At 50.1% G+C, this 22,442-nt stretch overlaps 4 protein-coding genes and 1 long non-coding RNA gene across 18 annotated transcripts in view; 2 read left to right on the top strand and 3 right to left on the bottom strand.

The window, feature by feature from the left end:
• Positions 1–70: 70 nt before the first annotated feature.
• Positions 71–3,253, bottom strand: LOC145507809 (uncharacterized). Its single transcript, XR_014055135.1, has 2 exons — positions 3,032–3,253; positions 71–2,879 (listed from the first exon to the last, which is right to left on the bottom strand). It is a non-coding gene; the product is annotated as an uncharacterized LOC145507809 (long non-coding RNA).
• Positions 3,254–3,350: 97 nt separating this feature from the next.
• MANEAL (mannosidase endo-alpha like) lies at positions 3,351–10,936 on the top strand. Of its 2 annotated transcripts, XM_081495231.1 has the most exons (5): positions 3,351–3,973; positions 5,215–5,324; positions 7,424–7,500; positions 9,369–9,412; positions 9,646–10,936. In XM_081495231.1, exons 1-5 carry the CDS (start codon positions 3,430–3,432, stop codon positions 9,720–9,722), a joined length of 852 nt encoding a protein of 283 aa, XP_081351357.1. In that variant the 5' UTR covers positions 3,351–3,429; the 3' UTR covers positions 9,723–10,936. The 2 variants fall into 2 exon arrangements, with proteins under 2 accessions (XP_081351357.1, XP_081351356.1); XM_081495230.1 differs by having other exon boundaries at positions 9,369–10,936.
• Positions 10,937–11,914: 978 nt separating this feature from the next.
• Positions 11,915–15,333, bottom strand: YRDC (yrdC N6-threonylcarbamoyltransferase domain containing). 2 transcript variants are annotated; one of them, XM_081495232.1, is made up of 5 exons: positions 14,933–15,333; positions 14,256–14,370; positions 14,015–14,134; positions 12,912–13,054; positions 11,915–12,583 (listed from the first exon to the last, which is right to left on the bottom strand). In XM_081495232.1, exons 1-5 carry the CDS (start codon positions 15,313–15,315, stop codon positions 12,514–12,516), a joined length of 831 nt encoding a protein of 276 aa, XP_081351358.1. In that variant the 5' UTR covers positions 15,316–15,333; the 3' UTR covers positions 11,915–12,513. The 2 variants fall into 2 exon arrangements, with proteins under 2 accessions (XP_081351358.1, XP_081351359.1); XM_081495233.1 differs by lacking the exon at positions 14,015–14,134.
• C5H1orf122 (chromosome 5 C1orf122 homolog) lies at positions 14,338–16,615 on the top strand. Of its 4 annotated transcripts, none has more exons than XM_081495237.1 (3): positions 14,338–14,821; positions 15,673–15,874; positions 16,139–16,615. In XM_081495237.1, the coding sequence occupies exons 2-3, from the start codon at positions 15,827–15,829 to the stop codon at positions 16,232–16,234; spliced, it is 144 nt and encodes a 47-aa protein (XP_081351363.1). In that variant the 5' UTR covers positions 14,338–14,821; positions 15,673–15,826; the 3' UTR covers positions 16,235–16,615. The 4 variants fall into 4 exon arrangements, with proteins under 4 accessions (XP_081351363.1, XP_081351362.1, XP_081351360.1 ...); XM_081495236.1 differs by lacking the exon at positions 14,338–14,821 and adding an exon at positions 15,413–15,500; XM_081495234.1 differs by lacking the exon at positions 14,338–14,821 and adding an exon at positions 15,413–15,582.
• Positions 16,616–21,660: 5,045 nt separating this feature from the next.
• MTF1 (metal regulatory transcription factor 1) overlaps positions 21,661–22,442 on the bottom strand; it is a 37,078-nt gene continuing 36,296 nt past the window's right edge. For all 9 annotated transcript variants that reach the window (XM_081495220.1, XM_081495222.1, XM_081495223.1 and 6 more), the window contains exon 11: positions 21,661–22,411. In XM_081495220.1, coding sequence (XP_081351346.1) covers positions 21,981–22,411 — 431 coding nt within the window. In that variant the 3' untranslated portion in view covers positions 21,661–21,980. The remainder of the gene's footprint in view (positions 22,412–22,442) is intronic.

Genomic DNA, 22,442 nt, shown 5'->3' with positions numbered 1-22,442 from the left:
ATTGGGTAAGCCAGTTTGATTCATATGTTTGCTATTGAGCTGCAATTAAAATTCTACTTGATTCACACTGTTTTTTCTCTTTTTTAAAATTTATTTTTTATTGACAGAGTTGAATGATAACGTTGTGTTAATTACGGCTGTACAGCAAAACGACTCATAGGCACATATTCTGTACAGCAAGGTATACATAGATATACATTCTTTTTCGTATCCTTTTCCATTATGGTTTACCACTGGATATTGAATATAGTTCCCCATGCTACACAATAGGACCCTGTTGTTTATCCATCCTCTATATACCAGTTTGCATCCACTAATCTCAAAGTCCCAATCCAACCCTCTCCTACCTTTCTCTCCCTTGGCAACCACCAGTTTATGTCCCTCATTCTGTTTCTGCTTCATAGGTAGGTTCCTTTGTGTCGTATTTTAGATTCTGCATGTAAGTAATACCATATGATATTTTTCTTTCTCTTTCTGACTTACTTCACTTAGTATGATAATCTCTAGTTGTATATATGTTGCTGCAAATGGCATTATTTCATCCTTTTTTATGGCTGGGTAGTAGTCCAATGTCTACAGACACCACATCTTCTTTATCCATTCATCTGTTGAAGGGCATTTAGGTTGCTTCTTATAGGTTTCGACTATTAGAAATAGTGTTGCTATGAACACTGGGGTGCATGTATCTTTTTGAGTCAGGAGTTTTCTTCAGATATATGCCCAGGAGTGGGATTGCAGGATCATATGGTAACTAGTTTTTTTAAAGAACCTCCACACTTTTCCATAGTGGCTGCACCATCTTACATTCCCACCAGCAGTGTAAGAGGGTTCCCTTTGCTCCACACCTTCTCCAGCATCTGAATAGCATTCCTTCTTGCTAAGGAATCACATGGGGTTTTGATCTGGATTATGTAAACTGTCAACAATACATCACTTAATGTATAGGCCTAACTCTGCCTTGATTTCTAATGGGTGAAACAGTTCTCAGATTTCTGAGAGGCTCTTCCCAGCTTCTAGTCCTCAAATTCTGCTCGAATAAAAATTTCCATTTCTGTCTTAGATCACCTGGTTAACTTTTCAGCAACACTACCACGAATTCCCTCGAATGCAGTTTCCTGGGCTCCAAAGCTACCCACATTTCCCAGCCTTGCTCCTCCCCTTCCTGGGTTTCCTACAATTCACTTACTCGTGAAATAAGAATCCAGTGCCTACTACTATGCCAAGCTCTGTTTTAGACACTGTAGATATAGTTGCTCATGAAACAAACTTGCTGTCTTCATGGACCAGAGAAGGAGGCAGACATAAACGAAACTTTTTCTGAATAAGTGAAATAATGAATAATGCACAGTCCGGACTTAACATTGAGTGAAAAACTTATCATGTCTATAGAATATTACACCAAACTATTCACTCCACAAGCAATCCTGGGAACTGAGTGGCAGACCCTGTTCTTCAAGCCCCTGGATTCTTAAAAGGTGAATGTGACCCAGGGCCTGCCCTCTGGAGCTCGGAGTCCAGAAGGAACTTCCAGCAAGTGTTGAGTGCTAATTTTGTTCGGCCCTGAAAAAGTGCTTTATGGTAGCCATCTAAAGAGATGGGAATACCAGACCACTGACCGCCTCTTGAGAAATCTGTATGCAGGTCAGGAAGCAACAGTTAGAACTGGACATGGAACAACAGACTGGTTCCAAATAGGAAAGGGAATACGTCAAGGCTGTATATTGTCACCCTGCTAATTTAACTTATATGCAGAGTACATCATGAGAAATGCTGGGCTGCAGAAAGCACAAGCTGGAATCAGGATTGCCAGGAGAAATATCAATAACTTCAGATATGCAGATGACACCACCCTTATGGCAGAAAGTGAAGAACTAAAGAGCCTCTTGGTGAAAGTGAGAGAGGAGACTGAAAAAGTTGGCTTAAAGCTCAACATTCAGAAAACTAAGATCATGGCATCTGGTCCCATCACTTCATGGCAAATAGATGGGGAAACAGTGGAAATAGTGGCTGATTTTATTTTTCTGGGCTCCAAAATCACCGCAGATGGTGATTGCAGCCATGAAATTAAAAGATGCTTACTCCTTGGAAGGGAAGTTATGACCAACCTAGACAGCATATTAAAAAGCAGAGACATTACTTTGCCAACAAAGGTCTGTCTAGTCAAGGCTGTGGTTTTTCCAGTAGTCATGTATGGATGTGAGAGTTGGACTATAAAGAAAGCTGAGCGCCGAAGAATTGATGCTTTTGAACTGTGGTGTTGGAGAAGACTCTTGAGAGTCCCTTGGACTGCAAGGAGATCCAACCAGTCCATCCTAAAGGAGATCAGTCCTGGGTGTTCATTGGAAGGACTGATGTTGAAACTGAAACTCCAATACTTTGGCCACCTGATGCGAAGAGCTGACTCATTGGAAAAGACCCTGATGCTGGGAAAGATTGAGGGCAGGAGGAGAAGGGGACGACAGAGGATGAGATGGTTGGATGGCATCACCGACTCAATGGACATGGGTTTGGGTGGACTCTGGGAGTTGGTCATGCACAGGGAGGCCTGGCGTGCTGTGGTTCATGGGGTCACAAAGAGTCGGACACGACTGAGAGACTGAACTGAACTGAACTGAACTGTAGGAAGTTGTCCAAGAACAGAGTGTTTGGGACAGCTGGGTCGGGAGCAGGCAGGGTGGACAAGATTTCTGGCAAGGAGACAGTCCTGATCCTTGGACTAAGGCCTGGTCCGTGTGACCTTGCGCAAGTTACGGTCTCCCTCGTTCTCCCAGGCTCTCGCCAGGGTCTGTAGTATTTTCCCTGGGGTTTTCTCGAAGCCCCTTTAACCCGGGATTCATATTCCTCTGGGGTGTTTGAGAAGGGGTCCGAGGAAGCGGGACCTAGGGCAAAGAAGGAAGATCTCTGAGACAGGTAGAGAAGGTGAAGTCAGTAAAGAGGGTACAGCGGGGAAGGAGGACCGAACTATCACAGGCACTGCTTTCTTCCCCACCTTGCCCTCTGCTCCCACGCCCTCCAGCGCCATCGCCCAGACCTTCTCTTGGGCTGCGGAAGGAGAGCGGTCCTTTTCCCCCAGCGGGCTCCTCCACCGCTGCCCCAGGCTGAAAGGCGACAAATCCTCCGCGAGCCGTCCGCCTTGACTCAGACCCCGGCTCCTTGACCCGGGATCTCTCAGCTCGGCCACCCTCGGTCTGGGTCCGCGTCCACTCCCCCCGCGGCTCGCGACCACTTGGTCTGCGCCGCCTGCATTCTCTGTGTGCTGGGCCCGCCCGCACTGCGGGGGAGAGGCGGGGGAGCCGCCCACGCCGCTCTCGGCGTCGCCGTCTCCCTGGGACGCGCGCCGGCTGCGCGACGCGCGGGAGCCGGGCGGGCAGCCATGGCGCGGCGCACGCGGAGGTAGCCCGGCGGGACGCGGGGAGCGCGGGCGCCGCCATGGCCCGGCGGCGGCGCCGCGCCTGCATCGCGCTGTTCTTGGTGCTGCTCTTCGCCTTCGGCACCCTCATGGGCCTGCGCACGCTCAAGGCTCCGGACGGTCTCCCGGCGCTGGGCCCCGGCCTGGAGCTGGCCCCCTTTGAGCGACACCCGGAGGGAGCCCCCGCGCCGGCTGCCCGGGCCCCGGCCGCCCCCGCCGCGCCGCCGCCGCCGCCGCCCCGCACCGCGGGCCCGGGCAGCTCCCCAGGGCCGGCCCCAGCGGAGGCCGAACCCGCCCCGGGGCAGAGTCTGCGCGTCTACTCGGACTTGCACGCCTTCTACTACTCGTGGTACGGGAGCCCCGGGCGCGAAGGCCACTACATTCACTGGGACCACGTTATGGTGCCGCACTGGGACCCCAAGATCTCAGCCAGCTACCCCCGCGGCCGCCACAGCCCTCCTGATGACTTGGGCTCCAGCTTCTACCCGGAGCTGGGGCCCTACAGCTCCCGGGACCCCGACGTGCTACGGGAACACATGATCCAGCTGAAGGAAGCCGCCATCGGTGAGCTCTCCCCTCCCCCATCGCTCGGGCCCCCAGGCTCGCCCTTCTTCGTTCCCACACCCCAACTCCCACTGCTCCTATCACCGGGCCTTTGGCCCCTCTCACTCAGCCTGGCTTCTTACCCCTTCTCTTCCAGAACTCTAATTCCGTGCTCACCAAGAGGCACCGCCCCCATCTCTTGTATTCCGACCCCTCCACCTCTGCCGTCTGACAACCCCCTCCCCCACCCTCAATTCCAGGGCCCTTTCCGATGGCGGAGCTGCTGGGAGGGTCAGTGGAAGGCGTTTGCACCAGGGCTGTCCCAGGGGCAGTGAGGAGAGGAGGGCAGCCTTCATGTCTGTTGGGCTTCTAGTTTTGGATAAGTGAGCCCTGGGTACTCTGGTCCCCGAAGGAGTCTGGAGTTCAAAGCAGTAGCACCTGGGATGGCCTCTGCTTTCACACCAGGGACAGGGTAGAGCCTCAGCCCTTCCTACTTTTTCTGGTAGCAGAAAGGAAAGTTTGCACATGTTGTATGACAGACCCTGTTCTATTTGCAGTAAGGGGCCTTGGGGGCTTTTTCATCAGATACTCTGCTTGAATAGCAGTCCATCTGTAGGCAGGCTGGGGTGGGGAAGCTGACATTTTGTCAGATTTTGTCACTGAATTCTGCTGGATTTTACAGTACATTTCAATTTCTCTGGAAATGGTTAATGAGTGTGAAGGTGGGGGGGGGGAATTGAATGCCAGAGACAATGGTGGGATGTATTCACAGACAAATAGCACAGAGACTGTCCCTCAGGACAGACAGAGGGTCGACAGTTGAGACAAATGTGATTTCCCACAGAAGGGTAAGGTAAGATGACCTCTGCTCAGGGCTCCTCTCCCTGGGGGACCTCAGAGATGCTCCTCTCCTCCAGAGATAGGGCTGTGGATTCCTATCTTCCAGGTGGATGAGGCATTGTCCACCCATTCCCCTTTAACTAACTACTTGCTAATGCAGGCCAGAGGCCATTCAGGCTCTAGGGCTCCTTCCTGGCTTGGAACATTGGGGTTCCTGCAGCCGTAGAGCTTCAGCACCGCAGGCGTGGACAGCTCCAGGACTCTCGGCTCAGGGATCTGATCTGCAAGAAAAGAACCTGGCAGGAGCGCCAGTCAAGATTTCATTCAGAAACCATTTGGCAGTTGGAGATGCTTTGTGAGGAAGCAAATCTCTGTTGTGGAGTACTGTGTGTCTCTGAAGTATCCTCTGTGTTGTGTCTCAGGCGTCCTGGTCCTGTCCTGGTACCCACCTGGCATGGCTGATGATAACGGGGAACCTTCAGATGACCTGGTGCCTGCCATTCTGGACACCGCCCATCAGTACAACATCCAGGTGAGTCTCCAAGAAGAGGTCAAATGCTCTCTAGCCCATTCTGGAGATGTCTCTTCCTCCACCACAGGGATGGTGCCTCTTGGCATTAGTCCAGGTATGCATATATATAGTAAGTGTGATGCTGGGAGATAGGGATCTGATAAATACTGCCTGTGTCACTCTTTATTTTTTGAGTTCTGGAAAAAATACTTTGGGAAAAATAAACAGAGGATAAATGGGAGACTAAATAAATATTACTTGGAAGAGAAGAAAAAGGTAAGGGAGAAAGGGAAAGATATACTCAACTGAATGCAGAGTTCCAGAGAATAGCAAGAAGAGATAAGACAGCCTTCTTAAGTGAACAATGCAAAGAAATAGAGGAAAATGATAGAATGGGAAAGACTAGAGATCTCTTCAAGAAAATTAGAGATACCAAGGGAATATTTCATGCAAAGATGGGCATAATGAAGGACAGAAATGGTAAGGACCTAACAGAAGCAGAGGAGATTAAAAAAAGGTGGCAAGAATACACAGAAAAACTATGAGAAGGTCTTAATGACTCAGATAATCATGATGATGTGGTCACTCACAGAGAGCCAGACAGCCTGGAGGGTGAAGTCAAGTGGGCCTTAGGAAGCATTACTATGAACAAAGCTAGTGGAGGTGATGGAATTCCAGCTGAACTATTTCAGACCCTGCAAGACAATGGTGTCAAAGTGCTGCACTCAAAATGCCGGCAAATTTGGAAATCTCAGCAGTGGCCACAAGACTGGAAAAAGTCAGTTTTCATTCCAATCCCAAAGAAGGGCAATACCAAAAAAATGTTCAAACTACCATACAGTTATGCTTATTTCACATGCTAGCAAGGTACTTCTCAAAATCCTTCAAGCTAGGCTTCAGCAGTACGTGAACCGAGAACTTCCAGATGTGCAAGCTGGATTTAGAAAAGGCAGAGGAACCAGAGGTCAAATTGCCAACATTCACTGGATCACCGAGAAAAGCAAGGGAATTCCACAAAAACATATACTTCTGTTTCATTGACTATGCTAAAGCCTTTGACTGTGTGGATCACAACAAACTGGAAAATTCTGAAAGAGATGGCAATACCAGACCACCTTACCTATCATGTTGAGAAACCTGTATGCAGATCAAGAAGCAACAGTTAGAAGCATACACGGAACAATGGACTGGTTCAAAATTGGGAAAGGAGTACGTCAAGTCTGTATATTGTCACCCTGCTTATTTAATTTATATGCAGAATACATCATGAGAAACGCTGGGCTGGGTGAATCACAAGCTGGAATCAAGTTTGCTGGGAGAAATATCAACAACCTCAGATATACAGATGATATCACTCTAATGGCAGAAAGTGAAGAGGAACTAAAGAGCCTCTTGATGAGAGTGAAAGAGAAGAGTGAAAAGCTGGCTTAAACCTCAACATCCAAAAAACTAAGATCATGGCATCTGATCCCATCACTTCATGACAAATAGAAGGGGGAAAAGTGAAAACTGGTGGATTTTATTTTCTTGGGCTCCAAAATCACTGCAGATGGTGACTGCAGCCATGAAATTAAAAGATGCTCGCTCCTTGGAAGAAAAGCTATGACAAACTTAGATAGAATATTAAAAAGCAGAGACGTTACTTTGCCAACAAAGTTCTGTATGGTCAAAGCTATGATTTTTCCCATAGTCATGTACAGATGTGAGTGTTGGACCATAAGGAAGGCTAAGTGCCGAAGAATTGATGCTTTCAAACTGGTGCTGGAGAAGACTCTTAAGAGTCCCTTAGACTGCAAGATCAAACCAGATCAAACTTCTTTCTGTAGTTTCAGGCAGCTAGTACCGATCACTGGGAGCTGGCACATTAAGTTGAAATCTATTAGCTTGCAATAGCCCATTGGAATGATTCCTAAGGCTCTGCTGTGGGAGGTGGGGAAACTTCTCACTCCTCTTTTTTTGGGCCCGAAGGGCAGTGATTGCTTTTATTTACATTGTGCCCACCACTGCCAGGTCTCTCCTGAACTCTGCTTCTTCTTCAGGCCATGGCTGGAGCACAGACTTCATAGATTTTGCCCCTGGACCGATGCTCACCTGACCAATATCTCTTGTGTTTGTGGCAGGTGGCCTTCCACATCCAACCCTACAAGGGCCGAGATGACATCACTCTGCATGACAACATCAAGTACATTATCGACATGTAAGTCTCCAAGGCTTGGATTTTGTTGGGGATCAAAATGGGGGCAGGGATAGTTTGGAGGTGTAGGTCAAGAGACAAAAGAGCAGAATGCCTGTGTCCCCAGCATCTAAAAAGAGTGAAACAGTACTGGGCTTGGAGACAGCAAGCTGGATTTGAATTCTGGTTCTATGGTCTCCATTTTGTGATCAGAAGCAAGCCTCTTAACCTTTGAGTCTTGTGAGAGTTGTTTCATCACTAAGTCGTGTCTGACTCTTTTGTAACCCCATGGATCACAGCCTGCCAGGCTCCTGTCCATGGGATTTTCCAGGCAGGAATACTGGAATGGGTTGCCATTTCCTTTTCCAGGGGATCTTCCTGACCTAGGGATCGAAACTGCATCTCTTGCATTGGCAGGCAAGTTCTTTACCGTGGAGCCACGAGGGAAGCTCTTTGTGCGAGTTACATAAGCTAATATATATGAAAAGTGGCTTGTAAATGGCTTGCATCTATCATTCATTCATTCAAAAAACATTTATTGAGTACCTTCCAGTGTCCAGACACTGTCCTAAGTCCCAGTTGTTTAGCAATGTGTAGGGCTAGCAGCGGAGAAGGCAATGGCACCCCACTCCAGTACTCTTGCCTGGAAACTCCTATGGATGGAGGAGCCTGGTGAGCTGCAGTCCATGGGGTCGCTAAGAGTTGGACACAACTGAGCGACTTCACTTTCACTTTTCACTCTCCTGCATTGGAGAAGGAAATGGCAACCCACTCCAGTGTTCTTGCCTGGAGAATCCCAGGGACGGAAGAGCCTGGTGGGCTGCCGTCTACGGGGTCGCACAGAGTCGGACACGACTGAAGTGACTTAGCAGTAGCAGCAGGGCTAGCCGAGTTTACAACCTAGCGTGTGTTTGGAGTACAGTGGAGCAGACAGTAGTTATAGACGACAAAACAAATAGTGACCCGTTCTATGAAAAAGTAATAACAGAATAAAGCAGAATAATGTGTTAAGAATGTGCTCAAGAAATGGCTTTAGAATGAGTGGTCAAGTGAGCTTCTCTAAGACATGTGAGCCGGCACTTAAATGAAGAGTCAGCTGTGCAGAGATCTGGGATAGGCAGAAAACCCCATGAAGAGGGCTGTCAGATGCAAAGGCCCTCTGATGGGACAACTTTGACAGCAGCCAGTATAGCTGGAATGTAGAGATAGATGGGGTCATAGCAGGAATGGAGGTGGGCAGGCCAGATCAAGTGGGTGGGGCCTTGCTGGTCTCAGTAAGGAGCAGTGAGATCTGATTTACACTTTAAAAAGAGACTGGATTAAGCACAGCCAAAAACTAAATAAGTAAGAGGCTGGATTATAGGGAGATGGAAGTAGGAGCCTGGAGGCCAGTTACGTGGCTGTTCAGTATAGTCCAGATGGAAGATGGTGGTGGTTTGGCCTGGGGTAGAGATAAGTGGTTGTAATTTGTTGTGTTAATCACTCAGACTCTTGGCAACCCCCATGGACTGTAGCCCGCCAGGCTCCTCTGTCCATGAATTCTCCAGGCAAGAATACTGGAGTGGGTTGCCATTCCCTTCTCCAGGGGATCTTCCCAACCCAGGGATCAAACCCGGGTTTCCCACATTGCAGGCAGATTCTTTACTGTCTGAGCCACCAGGGAAGTCCTGGGACGGGGAAGCGAGGCTTGAATAGAGGAATGACAAGGCTGGGGGGAGGGAGAGAACTGGATTCTTGCTTAGAGGCATGATGAGTCCAACTGTGGAGTCCAGCTGGATCCAAAATTGTGCTTGGGTATCAAGAAAGGTCTCATCCATGGCCAGTCCTCTGGGTGTGCAGGCTTCTTTCCTCTTAGGCTGCTGGCTCAGCCTTTTCTTCTTCCTGCTCCTCAGGTATGGTTCCCATGGTGCATTTTACCGCTACAAGAACAGCATGGGTAAGAGCCTCCCACTTTTTTATATCTACGACTCCTACCTGACGTCCCCTGAAGCGTGGGCCCACCTCCTGACACCAAACGGGCCCCACTCAATCCGCAACACCCCCTATGATGGGGTCTTCATAGCACTGCTGGTGGAGGAGGGCCACACCCATGACATCCTGGCCGCTGGATTTGACGGCATGTACACCTACTTCGCCTCCAATGGTTTCTCCTTCGGCTCCTCCCATCAGAACTGGAAAGCTGTGAAGAACTTCTGCGATGCCAACAACCTCATGTTCATTCCCAGCGTGGGGCCTGGCTACATTGACACCAGCATCAGGCCTTGGAACAACCACAATACGCGCAACAGGGTCAATGGCAAGTACTATGAGACGGCCCTGCAGGCGGCCCTGACCGTGAGGCCCGAGATTGTCTCTATCACCTCTTTCAACGAGTGGCACGAGGGCACCCAGATTGAGAAGGCCATTCCCAAGAAGACGCCGACTCGGCTGTATTTGGACTACCTGCCTCATCAGCCCAGCCTGTACCTGGAGCTGACGCGCCGCTGGGCAGAGCACTTCATCAAAGAGAAGGAGCAGTGGCTGATGTGAGGCGCCTCGAAGCCAGGGCGGGAGGTGCTGAATCCCAGCCTCTCTGGAAGATGGCACCACATGGGGCTCGGCTGAGGTTATAGGCACTTGCTCCCGAGTCAGCAGCTAGGTGCTTCTGGGCCCATCAAGTCAGGGCCCATGGGGAACGGAGCTAGTTCCTCAGGCAGGTGGGTGTCCTGCAGGGACAGGAAAACTAGGGGGTGTTCCAGAGAGGGAACCCCAGGGGCTGGCAGGGGACTGCACTTAGCCTCCGGCAGCTCCATGTCATCAGTGAGAACACTTTAAAACAATTCCTTCTAGCCTGGAACTCAGCTGGTTGGTGTTGTGGAGTCACCAAGTCACTGCTTGTAGAAGGATGTCAGGGCTCTGGGCCAGCATGCACCTGCTCTTCTGCCAGCCTGCATCCTCCCCAGGCCTCCCTCCCACATAGGCTGTCTTCCCCAAGTCTTTCCCTTAAGACTTTATAAAAGGGAAAATTCTCAGTTTAAGCTCTTCCCAGTTAAGATTCCCAGACCTGATTATCAGGATATAATCCTGAGCATTCACACATTTATTCAACACACCCTCGGCGAGCACCTTGCCACGTGCCAGGTGCTGGGGGAAAGCCTGCCCAGGAATGGCTCCTGTCTCCCTTAGACTTACAGGAGCCAGCTCTCCTTACTCCCTGTTTGGTGTGGCCTTGGAGCTAGTGCCTAGCACAGCTGAGTTTTTCCTGTTTGCAGCTTTGCCCAGTGCTGGGAGCTCACTTCATTTTCCTCGAAGAAAACACCTCTGTGCTCCGGAGCCTTCATTTTCCTAGATGAGTATTTAGCTCCAGGAGAGGACTAGGACACCCCCCTCCCCATTAGCTGCCTGAATTGAATGAGGCCCACTCACTAGAGCCGTTTTCAGTGCTACTGTGATTTGTATTAAATATGACGTGTTGTTCCTATTCTCCAGCCAGCTTTCCTTTTGCTCCCTTCAGGTCAACAAACTTTGACCCCTGAGTCAGATTCTGTGATGAACTGACAAGTGGGATGGGCTGGCTACCATATTAACACAATGGAAAAGCCAAGTTTGCTTAAGAAATCAGTAGTTTCAATAAGACTTCTAAAGGGAATATTTAGCAAACCAAGGCTTATTTACAAACTAATATGCTAACTGCTGGGATCCTTGAAGCAGGCCCTGGGATACCCTCTTGGCAAGATTCTTAAGATCTACTTGAAAACATGCTTTCGAAACCACTGTATTGAGTTTATGGGCTTAAGACTGAATCCCAATTCTGAGAACTGGGATATGAGGTGGGAGGGGAGGAAGTGGGCCCTACTGGTCGCCACAAGGATTTCCCAGTTCTGTTAGGTAATAGGTACTAAACCCCACCAATGGATGGGGCAGGCCTGGTCCCCTTGCTGTGATTCAGTTGCGGAAAGAAACCAAGGCAGGCAGGGACAGGTGAAAAGGGCTGGATGGTGACCTGGAGTAATTTACAAGGGAGTGACAATGAGGCTTCATCTCACACATACACATTTTTAAAAACACTAAAAGTATGGTCAGACCAGGGGGAAGGGGCAGTAATTCTCACACACTGCTGATGGTAATGCAACTTGATTCAGTTCTTTTGAAGGCTAACCTGTATCAAGAGCCATAAAAATGTCCATATACTTGGACCCAGTAATCCTACACCAAGGAAATAATTCAAAAGAAGAAAAATATACAAAGATGTTTAATAGCATTCTTTTCTATTAAAGAAAAAACAAAGTTCAACTGCCCAACAATAATTATGTTTAATACTTGATATATATATATATAAATAAAGGCTGCAGAGTAGACACTGAATTTAAATGAAGGTATTACAGGTATAAGTCATTATAATTTATATTATGAATAAATAAGAATAAATAAGAAAAAAGTGGCTAAAAAGAACAGCAGAGATTTTCCAACATTCTTTAATAATTTGGACCCCACCCCCCAACCAAGCTTAGACCAAAATGATGACTCTGCCAGGCAATTACAGCACAGAACCAGCCCTGGTTCAGAGGAAGTAGTGTTTAGCCTATGGCTCCACAGGTTTTATCCTAACCTGGTTCCAGCTTCAGAAGCACAAAGTGCCTTTGGTCACTTGAGACTCTTAAAAAAGCATCAACTGATGCATTAGATGATTTGGACCTTAAATGCCACTACCCACCAGAGAAGAGGCTCTCATTAGATTGCAAACTGGTTATTTATTTTTCAAAAATCAAAGGAAGAAGAAAGCTATCTGTTATCTGAACCAGGCCATCCTATAGGAATGGACTTAAAATTTCTATTCAGCTTTTAGCTAATATAGGAAATTTTAAATTAATATAACCTCCTAAACCAGGTGTGAGGCTTAACCAGCAGCTTCTGAGTTCAGAAAGAAACTCTGCCTTAAAAGATCCGACTACTAACACTGTAGCCCTAGCAGCCTCTGCAAATGAGGCCTTGCCAGCTACCAGCCGTCGGACACACAGTGTCCAGCACCAGTCACTGGGCCCGCCCTCCTCCCGAGAGTCACAGGCAGGATCCATGCGAGGGGAGCAGCCCATACTCCTGGAGGATGGCTGAAGTACTTTCAAGGGCACTGGGGAAGAAGGGGAGGACAAGTTAGGGTCAGACTCCTTAAAGCCCTGAGCCCACCCGAGTCTGGAGACCAGGGACCTCTAAACTCTTGGTAACATGCTCTGTTCATCAAACCTGTGATGGACCCTTTGAATCCTGAAGGCCAGAAAACCCTAGCAAACTTAGTTGCACTCCACCCACCACGTCTCCAAACTTCCCACCCAATTCAGGGCAAGACAGGAGGGACAGTGTTTTTTTTTTTCTCCTGGTCAAGGCACTTTTGTAAATTGCATTTCACAAACCCCCCTCAAATCCTATCCCTGTGCTACAGGGAAAAAAAAGAGACTCACCAACCAGGACGAATGATGCCAAACTTTCCAGGCACAGACAAGTCAACCACAGTTGAGCCTAGTCGACACTCTGGGCTCTGGCCGTCCCCAATTGGTCCCCCATCAATGATCAAGGACAAGTGAGGCCACAGGTCCTGGAATTCCTGAGAAGAGGGAGAGGCATCTGCAATGTCACACCACACACACGGCATATACGCAGAGACCACACAGCTCTAAAGCAGCAGGCATCTTCCTCTAAGCAGGGGAAGGAAACTCAAGGTCAGCTGTGACAAAGACACTGCATTTGTACCCAGGATACCACATCCTATGAGGTTTGGAGCTCCCTACATTAGCACCCCAAGGAACACCTATTGAGAGCTTAAAGAAAATCCTGCTATGGCAAGAGGAAATTCCACACACTGCTTCAGTTTGGGAGGGAGGAGTAAAAGGACTGGAGACCTCGGCGGGAATCCAAAGCTGCGGACTCTACCCTTGACTTTCCACCAAATTCTGTGTGACTGTATGCAAGTTGTTTTATCCAGGACTATAAATAAAGGGGCTGGACTGGATGGTCACTAAGGGTCCCTCCAGCCCTACCACTCTAATCCTGAATATCAGCAGAACTCTGGATCAGGGTAGTAAAGAGAAACAGGTGGACTCAGCAAGTGCATGCCATTGGCGCTCAATCCCTGGGCTGTGGAAAGGAGTTTCCCTTCAGAGCTGTGGAATGAATTGTTAAATGACCTAGCTTGTGGCAGAGCTAAGAGAACAGAAAAAGGAGTCCCTGGGATAAGTGATTTAACTTGTCAGTCTTCTGCTGGGGGGAGGGGAGAAAAAAAACATACTTATGACGTCTATTATTGTTAAAAAGACACTAAGGAAAAAAAAAAATCAATCACTCCCCCTTGATTCTTCAACTTTAAAACTTTACTGAGGTTATTCTGGATTTCTCCCACCCCACCCCCTGCCAAATGGGCAGACTTCCTACTATTAAACCAAAAGGGTGGCTCTCCTGCCAGGCAATTCCAGTGAACCATCAGGTGCCCCCCACCACCCCTGCCCCCCTTCAGAGGAAACTGTGGCCTGGCTGATGTTTCTGCGGGGAGGACTGGGTTTACTCTCACCTCAACATTCAGAGAGCTGGACTGGGAGCTGAGGTTGGCACTGGTGAGAGCCAGTGGCCCCTCAAACACCTGGGCCAAGTCTTGCATGAAGGCGTGGGCAGGAATCCGGATGCCTACAAGCTATGAGGCAAGGAGAAAGGGGATCATAAAAAGGTTGGAAAGGCTGGGGAATGGGCCTGGCCTGGATCCTAGCGAAAGCCAATGGCAGGAGTCTGGGGACACAAGTGAAAATCTGACTCACAGGAGTGAAAGGATTCAGGTCCTTGTTGAGCTCCTCTGAGCGTTCCATCACCAGGGTCACTGGTCCTGGCAACAGGTCCTTCAGGAGCCCCTCAGGTACTCTCACACGGCAGTACCTGAAAAACAAAGGGGGCGCAAATCCAACCAAATGAAAGGCACTGCTGGTCCTATTCCAGAACCTAGGAAGATCTAAGAAAGGTGACCTGAGGGACTACAATGGGATCCGCCTGTCTTCCCTTTTCACCCCCAAGAGCTTGAGCAGAAGGCAGGGCTCCAGAGGAGCACCCCAGGTTTGGATCCCACAGATCTCTGGTCTGCGAGACTACAACAGCTGCACCGCTACCGCGCTCCTAGTTTTATTTTCTTCAAAGTACTCTCTCTATTAATTTAAGCTACCGTGCTCCTCCTTTTTGCTTTAAGCCGTGGGAGTACCCCCACCCCATTATCACAAAAAACGCCAGGAGAATAGGGACCTCGCCTGCCTCTTTCATCGCTGAGTCCGGGATCTCGTTCAAGGCCTGGCAGACGCTAAGTGCTCCACACACATTTCCAGTTCCGGATTCCTGGGTGAGCCTGGACAAGCCCCTCCCGCTCTCTGCGCCTCAGTCTCCCAAGCCTGTCACCGGAAACCCCTCCCGCGGTGCCGCCCCCCGTGGGGCCGGGTCGGGGCGGCCTCACCTGTAGACGTCGGCCACGCGGCCCAGGCATACGGCCAACGGCTTGGTCTCGCTGCGGCCCTTGACACGGTACACGGCGCTCAGTGCTTCCGAGCAGCTCGCCGAGCAGGCCAGGCCGTACAGCGTATCGGTGGGGACGGCCACCACGGCGCCGGCGCGCAGCTCGGCCACGGCGGCCCGCAGCGCCTCGGTCCAGCCGCCGCGCTCCGGGTTTGCGGCCCGCACGGCCCCGCTCCCCGGGAGCCGCAACAGCCGGGCCCCCGGCGCCGGACTTGGCGGGCGAAGGAGGCGCCCGCTCCGGGCGGAGCCCGCCGGCCCCTCGCTCAAACCCATGCTGGCAGCCACCGCGGCCCTCAGCCCCCTGCACGGACGTGCCGGAGACATCCGCCCAGGCCCGCTTCCGGGAGGAAGTGACGCGTCCCGTCATCTTCCGGTCCAGGAGGCTCGGCCCCACCTCCGCGCCGGGCAACTTAAAGGGACCGCGACCCCCAGGAGGATTGAAGGAGACCGGTGGGGACGGGGCGGGGCGCTGCTTTGCGGAGCCCTAGCGCGGCGCTGGGGGCGGGGGGGTAGGGGCGGCCGAAAGGGGGGTGGTGGTTGGGCCGCGCAGGCGGAGATGGAATGGGGCCCGGGCTCAGACTGGTCACGGGGGTGAGAGGGGGCCCGTCGGGGCGGGGGGAAGGGGTTCTGACCCGGCGCAAGCGCCGGCCCTGACCGACTGTCTCGCTCTCTCCCGGGCAGGGAGGCTGCCGGCGTGGACCGTGGGAAGGCGGGGCTGGGGCTCGGCGGGAGGCCACCCCCGCAGCCGCCCCGGGATGAGCGCGCCCAGCAGCTGCTGGACGCGGTGGAGCAGCGGCAGCGGCAGCTCCTGGACACCATCGCCGCCTGCGAGGAGATGCTGCGGCAGCTGGGCCGCCGGCGCCCGGAGCCAGCTGGTGGAGGGGTCAGTGCCCACCCCGGGCTGGGCCTGGGAGGTGGGGACTGCCCACTGGCCGCACTTGCTAAGCCCTGGCTTCCCCTGGAGGGTGGACGAGTGTCCCCACCGCTTTACCCCCTACTGCCTTTCATCTGGACGAGAGGCTTTGAAAAAGTTAAGTGCTATCCATATGCCAAATGGCCATCTCTTTCGGGGCCTAATCCAAGGCCTTTCCTCCCAACCTCACTTTTTCTTTTCTTTCCTTTTTTTTTTTTTTCCTGTTCCAATCAGAATGTCTCAGCCAAACCTGGAGCGCCCTCCCAGCCAGCTGTCTCCTCCAGAGGTGGCTTTCCAAAGGATGCTAGCGATGGAGCTGCGGAGCCCTGACCATCCCCGAGCCGGGCGCCCTATCTTCTCTCCCTCCCCGGGGCTGGTGGCTGAACTCTGAACAACTCCCCTTCAATAAAGGGGCCAGTCTTCACTGGCAATGGCTGGTATTTGGCTGTCAGCCTGGGGAGGCAGCTCTGCTAGCAGCTGGGTTCACTCCCACTTCATCCTGGCTGAAGGCAGTGCTGAGCTCCGAAATGTAGCCGACGAATGAATACCCAGTCTGATTACCCAGATTTGGTCAGACCAGCAGTGCTCGCCAGAATTATCTGGCCTGCTTTTGGGGATCCAGGTGGTGTTACATGTCCATTTCATGCTTTGGGGGCTCCTAGCCCCACAAAACACTTTTAGCAGAGCCTTTATTAAAAGGAATCCTGCAGACTCTCCTGGTGACTGACCTTTCCTTTCGGTCCCCTCTCTGAAGACTCTGATGACTGGGGAGGGGGGAATGGTTGAAAACTGTCAGCCATGGGTAGGGATGGGAAGAAACGCCACAGATACTACCAGATTTAAATAAGCATTTAATTAGGATTTCATTAGTATTTAATATTGCTTTTTTCAATTCCAAAAAGTTAAATTTTCACTTCTTAGCAGATATTTTAAAGTACAATATTAAGTTTATACAAAATGAGCAATTAAGCAAACACCATTATTTCACATTCTTCAAAAATACAAATTCGTATTTATTCTTTTTTGGGTTTAGAGGTTTCTTCCTTTGGAAGTACTGAACCTGTAACGTTTTCATATCGCTCAGTGGAAGTCTGTTGTTCCCATGTTTCACAAATAAATTTGGTAGGCTTTTACATAATCCAAATAAAACTATTTGGGATTTTAAAAAACTTTCAACCAAGACCTCTGGCCAATGACTAGTGTGTGTCAAAAAAAGAAGGTTGTCGTGGGTCTTGCCTCTCCTGGCCAGACAATCTGAGCCAGAGATTCAGCAAAACCCTGTTTCCAGCCACCTTCCCCAAACAGGGACTAGGAGTTTACAGGGAAAGAGAACAGCCACCTTGAACTCCGACCCCCCACCCCCATATTCTCCAAAACAACAAAGGATGTAGACTGTTGAGTCAAACTGCGCCCTGGGGAGGCCTGAGGACACAGGGGGAAAGGGCAAGAGAAGCCTCTTGGACTTGGCACCACTATGAGGATAATAAGGATATTGCAGAAAACACCCCTGGGTTTGGTGAAGAAAAGATTTTATGAAAAATTTCCCCGTAAGAAAAAGAGTAGAAACTGGATTGAGCTGAGAAAGTGACATGACATCATCACCCAATTTGGGGCCCAGCAAGCACACCACCAAAAGGGCAGTGTGTGGTTTTAAACTTTGCTTCCAGTAAAAAAAGCTTGTACTATGTACACATTGGCATAAAGATCCAGTTTAATTTGCATTTTTCAGTGCAGACTGAGAAGCCCTCTCTTGAACAGGAGTAACAGAAATGCCCAGTGATCATCGGCTTCCCCAAAAGGTGTGAGAAGAAACATGGGACCCTTTCTCTTGCCTCCCAACATATGCAAAAGAAAAGAGAAAATAAACTGACGACCAATCAGAAATATGCTTAATTCAGTTTGGTTGCCTCTCCCCTCCCCAATATTTAGGAATGGTCAATTTCTGATCTATGTCATAGCAGAGCTATTTGCATATGATCTATGGAAATCTTTCTGCTTTGGCTGAAGTATGTTTTAAAACTTCTCTATTCGTTAGTAGCCTGAAAACTGAAGACAAAATGGGAGGGGGAGAGGAGTGAGAGGGAAGGAAGAAAGTTCATAAATCAGATTATTAACAGCTTTGTTTACTGGATTCAATGAGGGCTGGAGGCTTTTGCTTAAAGAGCCGACAGGACAGCTAGGGTTGTGACCCCCACCACCTTCCCCAAACATATTTCTGATTGGTGGTGTAGGAAAACTGTAAACTCATTAGCAATATTGTTGCAGTTCCACAAATCAATGATTTCAGTGACTCTGGAGAAGTCTTTAGGATTAAGGACAATGGCCCTGATTACAAATGTAAAAGTCTAGAAAGTGCCAGGTGTCTACCTAGGAACAACTGGTTTCTTCCTTTCAGGCATCACCGTGTAATGGTGAAGGGGGGAAAGATGGCAAAGGACCAAGAAGAAGTGATGAAAAAGGGCCTCAACAGTCAGCAGAAGAAAACAGGACCCGCAGCAGTCCTTCAGAGAGCCTGAGGGGGTGCCCTTGGGCACACAGGGAAGGTTTGCATAGATTGAGCAGTTGCTGAGAATGCATAATAGTGTTTCCCTATGGACAGCCTCATAGCACAGGGCTGACAAGAGTGGAAAAACGCGGCCAGGCCAGGGTCACATGGGACAACGACCGTCAAGCTACACATATTGCACCAAGGTAAGTGCTCTTCTTGTCACACCTCAATTTAACTTTTTTTCTGAGCAAAAAATAAAACTTTGTGGAAAGTATATATATGTATATATATACACACACAAAAGAAATTGCAGCAATTGAGTTAAAGATAAAATAACCTAAAGTGCTTTTTTTAAAAATTATTTCTTTAATACACCAATATGAGGTTCTGCAAACCCGTCCCTTTGGACACATTCAGCATTATACAAAATCTCTCAGAAAATCCCACCCGCCCATTATCCCCGTCAGTCTGCTGCCTTGACCCTGAAAGTAAAACTCTCCAGTCTATTAACTCTCCAGAGATGGTGAAAAGAAGTCCCTTGCTTCTACCCAGAGCAGTCTTCACACCTTAAGGCCCCTCCTGGGCTTTGTACCATGATCTCCTTCTAAAGGGGGATGGGGTGGGGTGGGGTGGGATTCAATGAGTGACACCAATTCCTGTCATCAAACTACTGATGCCCCCGAGAGGTTGGCCAAACTGCCAGGAAAGGTAGGGCCACTTTCCCTCGATGCCTCCCTCACCTACCTGGGAAGGGCCAAATTCACTAAGGCAATTTGGTGGTACCGACCAAAGTTTCTGGCCACCTGCCAAGCCCACAAACCCCCAAATTCCCCAGGCTGACTAGCACCCTGTAGAGGGGCAGTCTAACTGGAGATGCCAGTGGGAGCAGGAAGTCTCAGTCTACAGGGGGAATATGATTAAGGTTACGGCGGGAAGAAAAAAGGCGTGATTTTACCTGCTGGAAGTCTGCACACCTTCCCTAGCTTCACCCTAGGATCGTTCCTGGGTTTGAAAACCACTCTTCATGAAGCCTCTTTGTGGCTCCATTTTCAGTGGCCCTCTCTTCTCCAAGGCCCTTGGCACTCGAGACCAGGCTGACAGAAGGGGGGTAGGGTGGGGAAGAGTGCTAGAAGAGGAAGGAAATGAGAGACTGCCTACCCTGTGGAGTAAATCTGCTCTCCACAACCACTCACTAGCACTTTAAGCACATCCCTGATGTTTTCAAAAGCCCCCCTGTATCTCTAGTTGCCCTCAAAAGGCAGATGCTTCAACTAGAAAAATCTGTCAGCCTAAAACTCGGTTTCTTCATCACCCTCAACCTTAGGAGAGCAGAAAAGTCACTGACCTGAGCAGACCCAACACAAGCGCAGCAGTGGGGAAGCAATATTTCAACCATGGGCACTTCCGACGGCCTTCACCAGGCTCCTGTTTTCCACCTCAGCTCCCAGGAGCCACATCTCAGGCGAGCCTAGGGTGGGCACATGGGGAGGTCACTTGGGACCCCACTGTGCTGCTCTCTCTCAGAAGGTGTAGAGAAAACAGCCAAGGACCTACCGCAGAGCTTCCCACGAGCTCAAGGCGGAGCGACAGCCAAGGACAACCCATACTCAGCAGCTGTTTTCCAGGGAGATGAACCCACCGTGGTAACAGAAGACTCCTCCTGCCTTATCAACTTCTGCTGAGGTCAGTGGTCACCCAGAACCCACCAGTTTTTTGGACAAGAGAATGCGGAGGGTCAAAAAAGAAACGGATTCTCCTGACTAGACTGCAGGAGTGAGAAACCAGCAGCTGCTTTGTAGTTAAGCCCACTTCTCCTCATGGCAGTCACATTTACCACCTCTGCCCTCTCATCCGAATCTGTCCCTGAACATCCTGTTAAACGCAGGGCCCCTGGCTCCCAGGTAAATGATTACTCTAGATACTGTCTTGGCTGGCCCTGAGTAATGGTGCAGGGAACAAGAGAGTGACAAATGCAGATCTCGTAACCTTAGGGAGTGAAAAGGAAGGCAAAATTACGGCTGTTTTCTGCCCGACATTGTTGACTCAGTAGGGCAGCCGTGTGTGTGGCACCCTGCTTCTCGCTCAAGGCAGGGACGAGGCCCTTGGGAGGCAGAGGCCTCGTTAGACCTTGGGCCATACCTAGTTTCTGAGTTCAGTGAGTGTGGGGAGCACTCGTGACTACATTAATATAGCCAGTTAAGAGAAACTTTCCATTTTAGTGTGGATTGTATTTTATGTTTTAAGAGGCAATGACTGACTCGGAGCCCAAGGCAGAGAGATGGATATAATTCTATACACAAATAAAAAGAATTTTTTTTCCCTATAACACAACTTAATGAAACATTCCAAATGAGATAACTTATTGCAACATTTCAGGCTTTTTGGTGGAAGGGGAATTTTTTTTTTTACCCTGAGTAGAAGAACATCGCTGTTTTTTTTTTTTCGTTTTTTTTTTTTTGTTTAGAAATCATATGACTAAGCCGAGCAAGTCACATCCTTCTTTGCACTGTACTAGGCTGTATGCAAAATCCAGAGGGGTGAGAGGCAGAGATGGGGGGCGGGGCAACCAAAAGCCTGGCTGGAACCCAGAACCAGGATACCTGGCCTGCCGATGACATGCCACCGAACATCACTCCCATCAAGCCGCACCTTCTCCTGATCAGCAAAATGCAGCTCTTCTGCTCCGAGGAAGATGATACCATTCAAGGAAGGCAGACCACCAGCCAGCAACTGGCCATAAACCACATGTCCACTCTAGGACAAACAGGGATGTTCCCCAAGAAAAAATCATCACTGTGATCTGCAAGACCTGGAAACCAGCAGAGAGAGAGAACCCAGAGCAAAGAGTATGATCACGTTGATAGAGCCTGCTCTGCACAGGTGTCAGGGACAGACAGAGAGCAGTCAACAACTTGCCTGGGGCTCCCGCGGAAGCGGACAGTCCCCACAGCCTCGGACCAGGATTTTGGATGCCCGTTTGTGATGCCGCTGGCTGCAGGGTGACATCAGCCACAGTCACCCTCAGCTCCACCATCACCAAGCACAGACCACAAAACCACCTCGCCCAATCCCTGTCCAGCTCACGGTTGTCTGACCTGCCTTTGCCACTTGCCTCTTGGATGGAGTGAGGGTCTGGCCTTGCCAGCAAGCTTCAGCCTCAAAAGACACACAGGGCACTGCAACATCCGACACACTGAACGCCACTGCCCAGACTGCAAAGACCCCAGTGCAAGTGATGGGCAGCATCAGATTGATGGAAACCACACCCTTTCATTTAGAATTTTTATGCATACGAGTAACCTTAATTTCCAAGTTCACATGACAATAAGCAAAAGTGACATACAGTGCAGCCAAACAGTTCATTTATAACTTAGCTTTTTTTTGTGTTTTTGTTTTGTTTTTTCCAAAGATCGGTTCATTAAAAATGGATGCTCCTGGGATACGAATAAAGAAAATACGTCTGAAAGGTGAGGATTTCAAACAGTAGATTTCTTCATCCTTCAGATTGCTGACCCCCACGATGTTAGGCATCACACACCTCCTGCTTCCTGCTCGGCCAGCTCCAGGAGGGGAGCGCATGCGGGCCTTTCACTTGGAGAAGCTGCTGGTCAGGCCCATCTCTTCCTCTTCCTGCAGTAGTGCTTCAATGGGAATCAGATTGGAAGTGGCGTCCAGGCTCTGGAGGGACAGAAACTCTGACATATCTATGGCACGGAGCGGCTCTGTCTGCGGGTCTGAAGGAGTCACCACCTGTCTGCTTTGCTCGCAGGAAGAGGCGGCAGTGGAGGAGGATGACAGGGGGATCGGGGGTGGGGAGAAAGTCTGCGGTGGCAGCTTCAGGCTGGGCCCGTCAGGAGGCTGGGCGCTCAGCGTGGGAGGGGGCGGGGAAGCACAGCCCTTCCTCCTGCTGGCCGCCCGCTCCTTGGCAGAGTCCCGGCACGCACACTGACACTGACAGGCCTCCTCTTGTTTGATGATGATCACAGGAACACTGAGGCCAATCTGCTGTACAGCGCTCCCTGCGAGAGAGGCGAGAGAGACTGCTCTTCA

This window comes from Giraffa tippelskirchi, chromosome 5, assembly GCF_054371585.1.
Source record: "Giraffa tippelskirchi isolate mGirTip1 chromosome 5, T2T-mGirTip1v1.2.pri, whole genome shotgun sequence".
NCBI lineage: Eukaryota > Metazoa > Chordata > Mammalia > Artiodactyla > Giraffidae > Giraffa > Giraffa tippelskirchi.
Note: the sequence above shows the minus strand (reverse complement) of the source record. Positions and strands in the feature narration are given on the sequence as shown.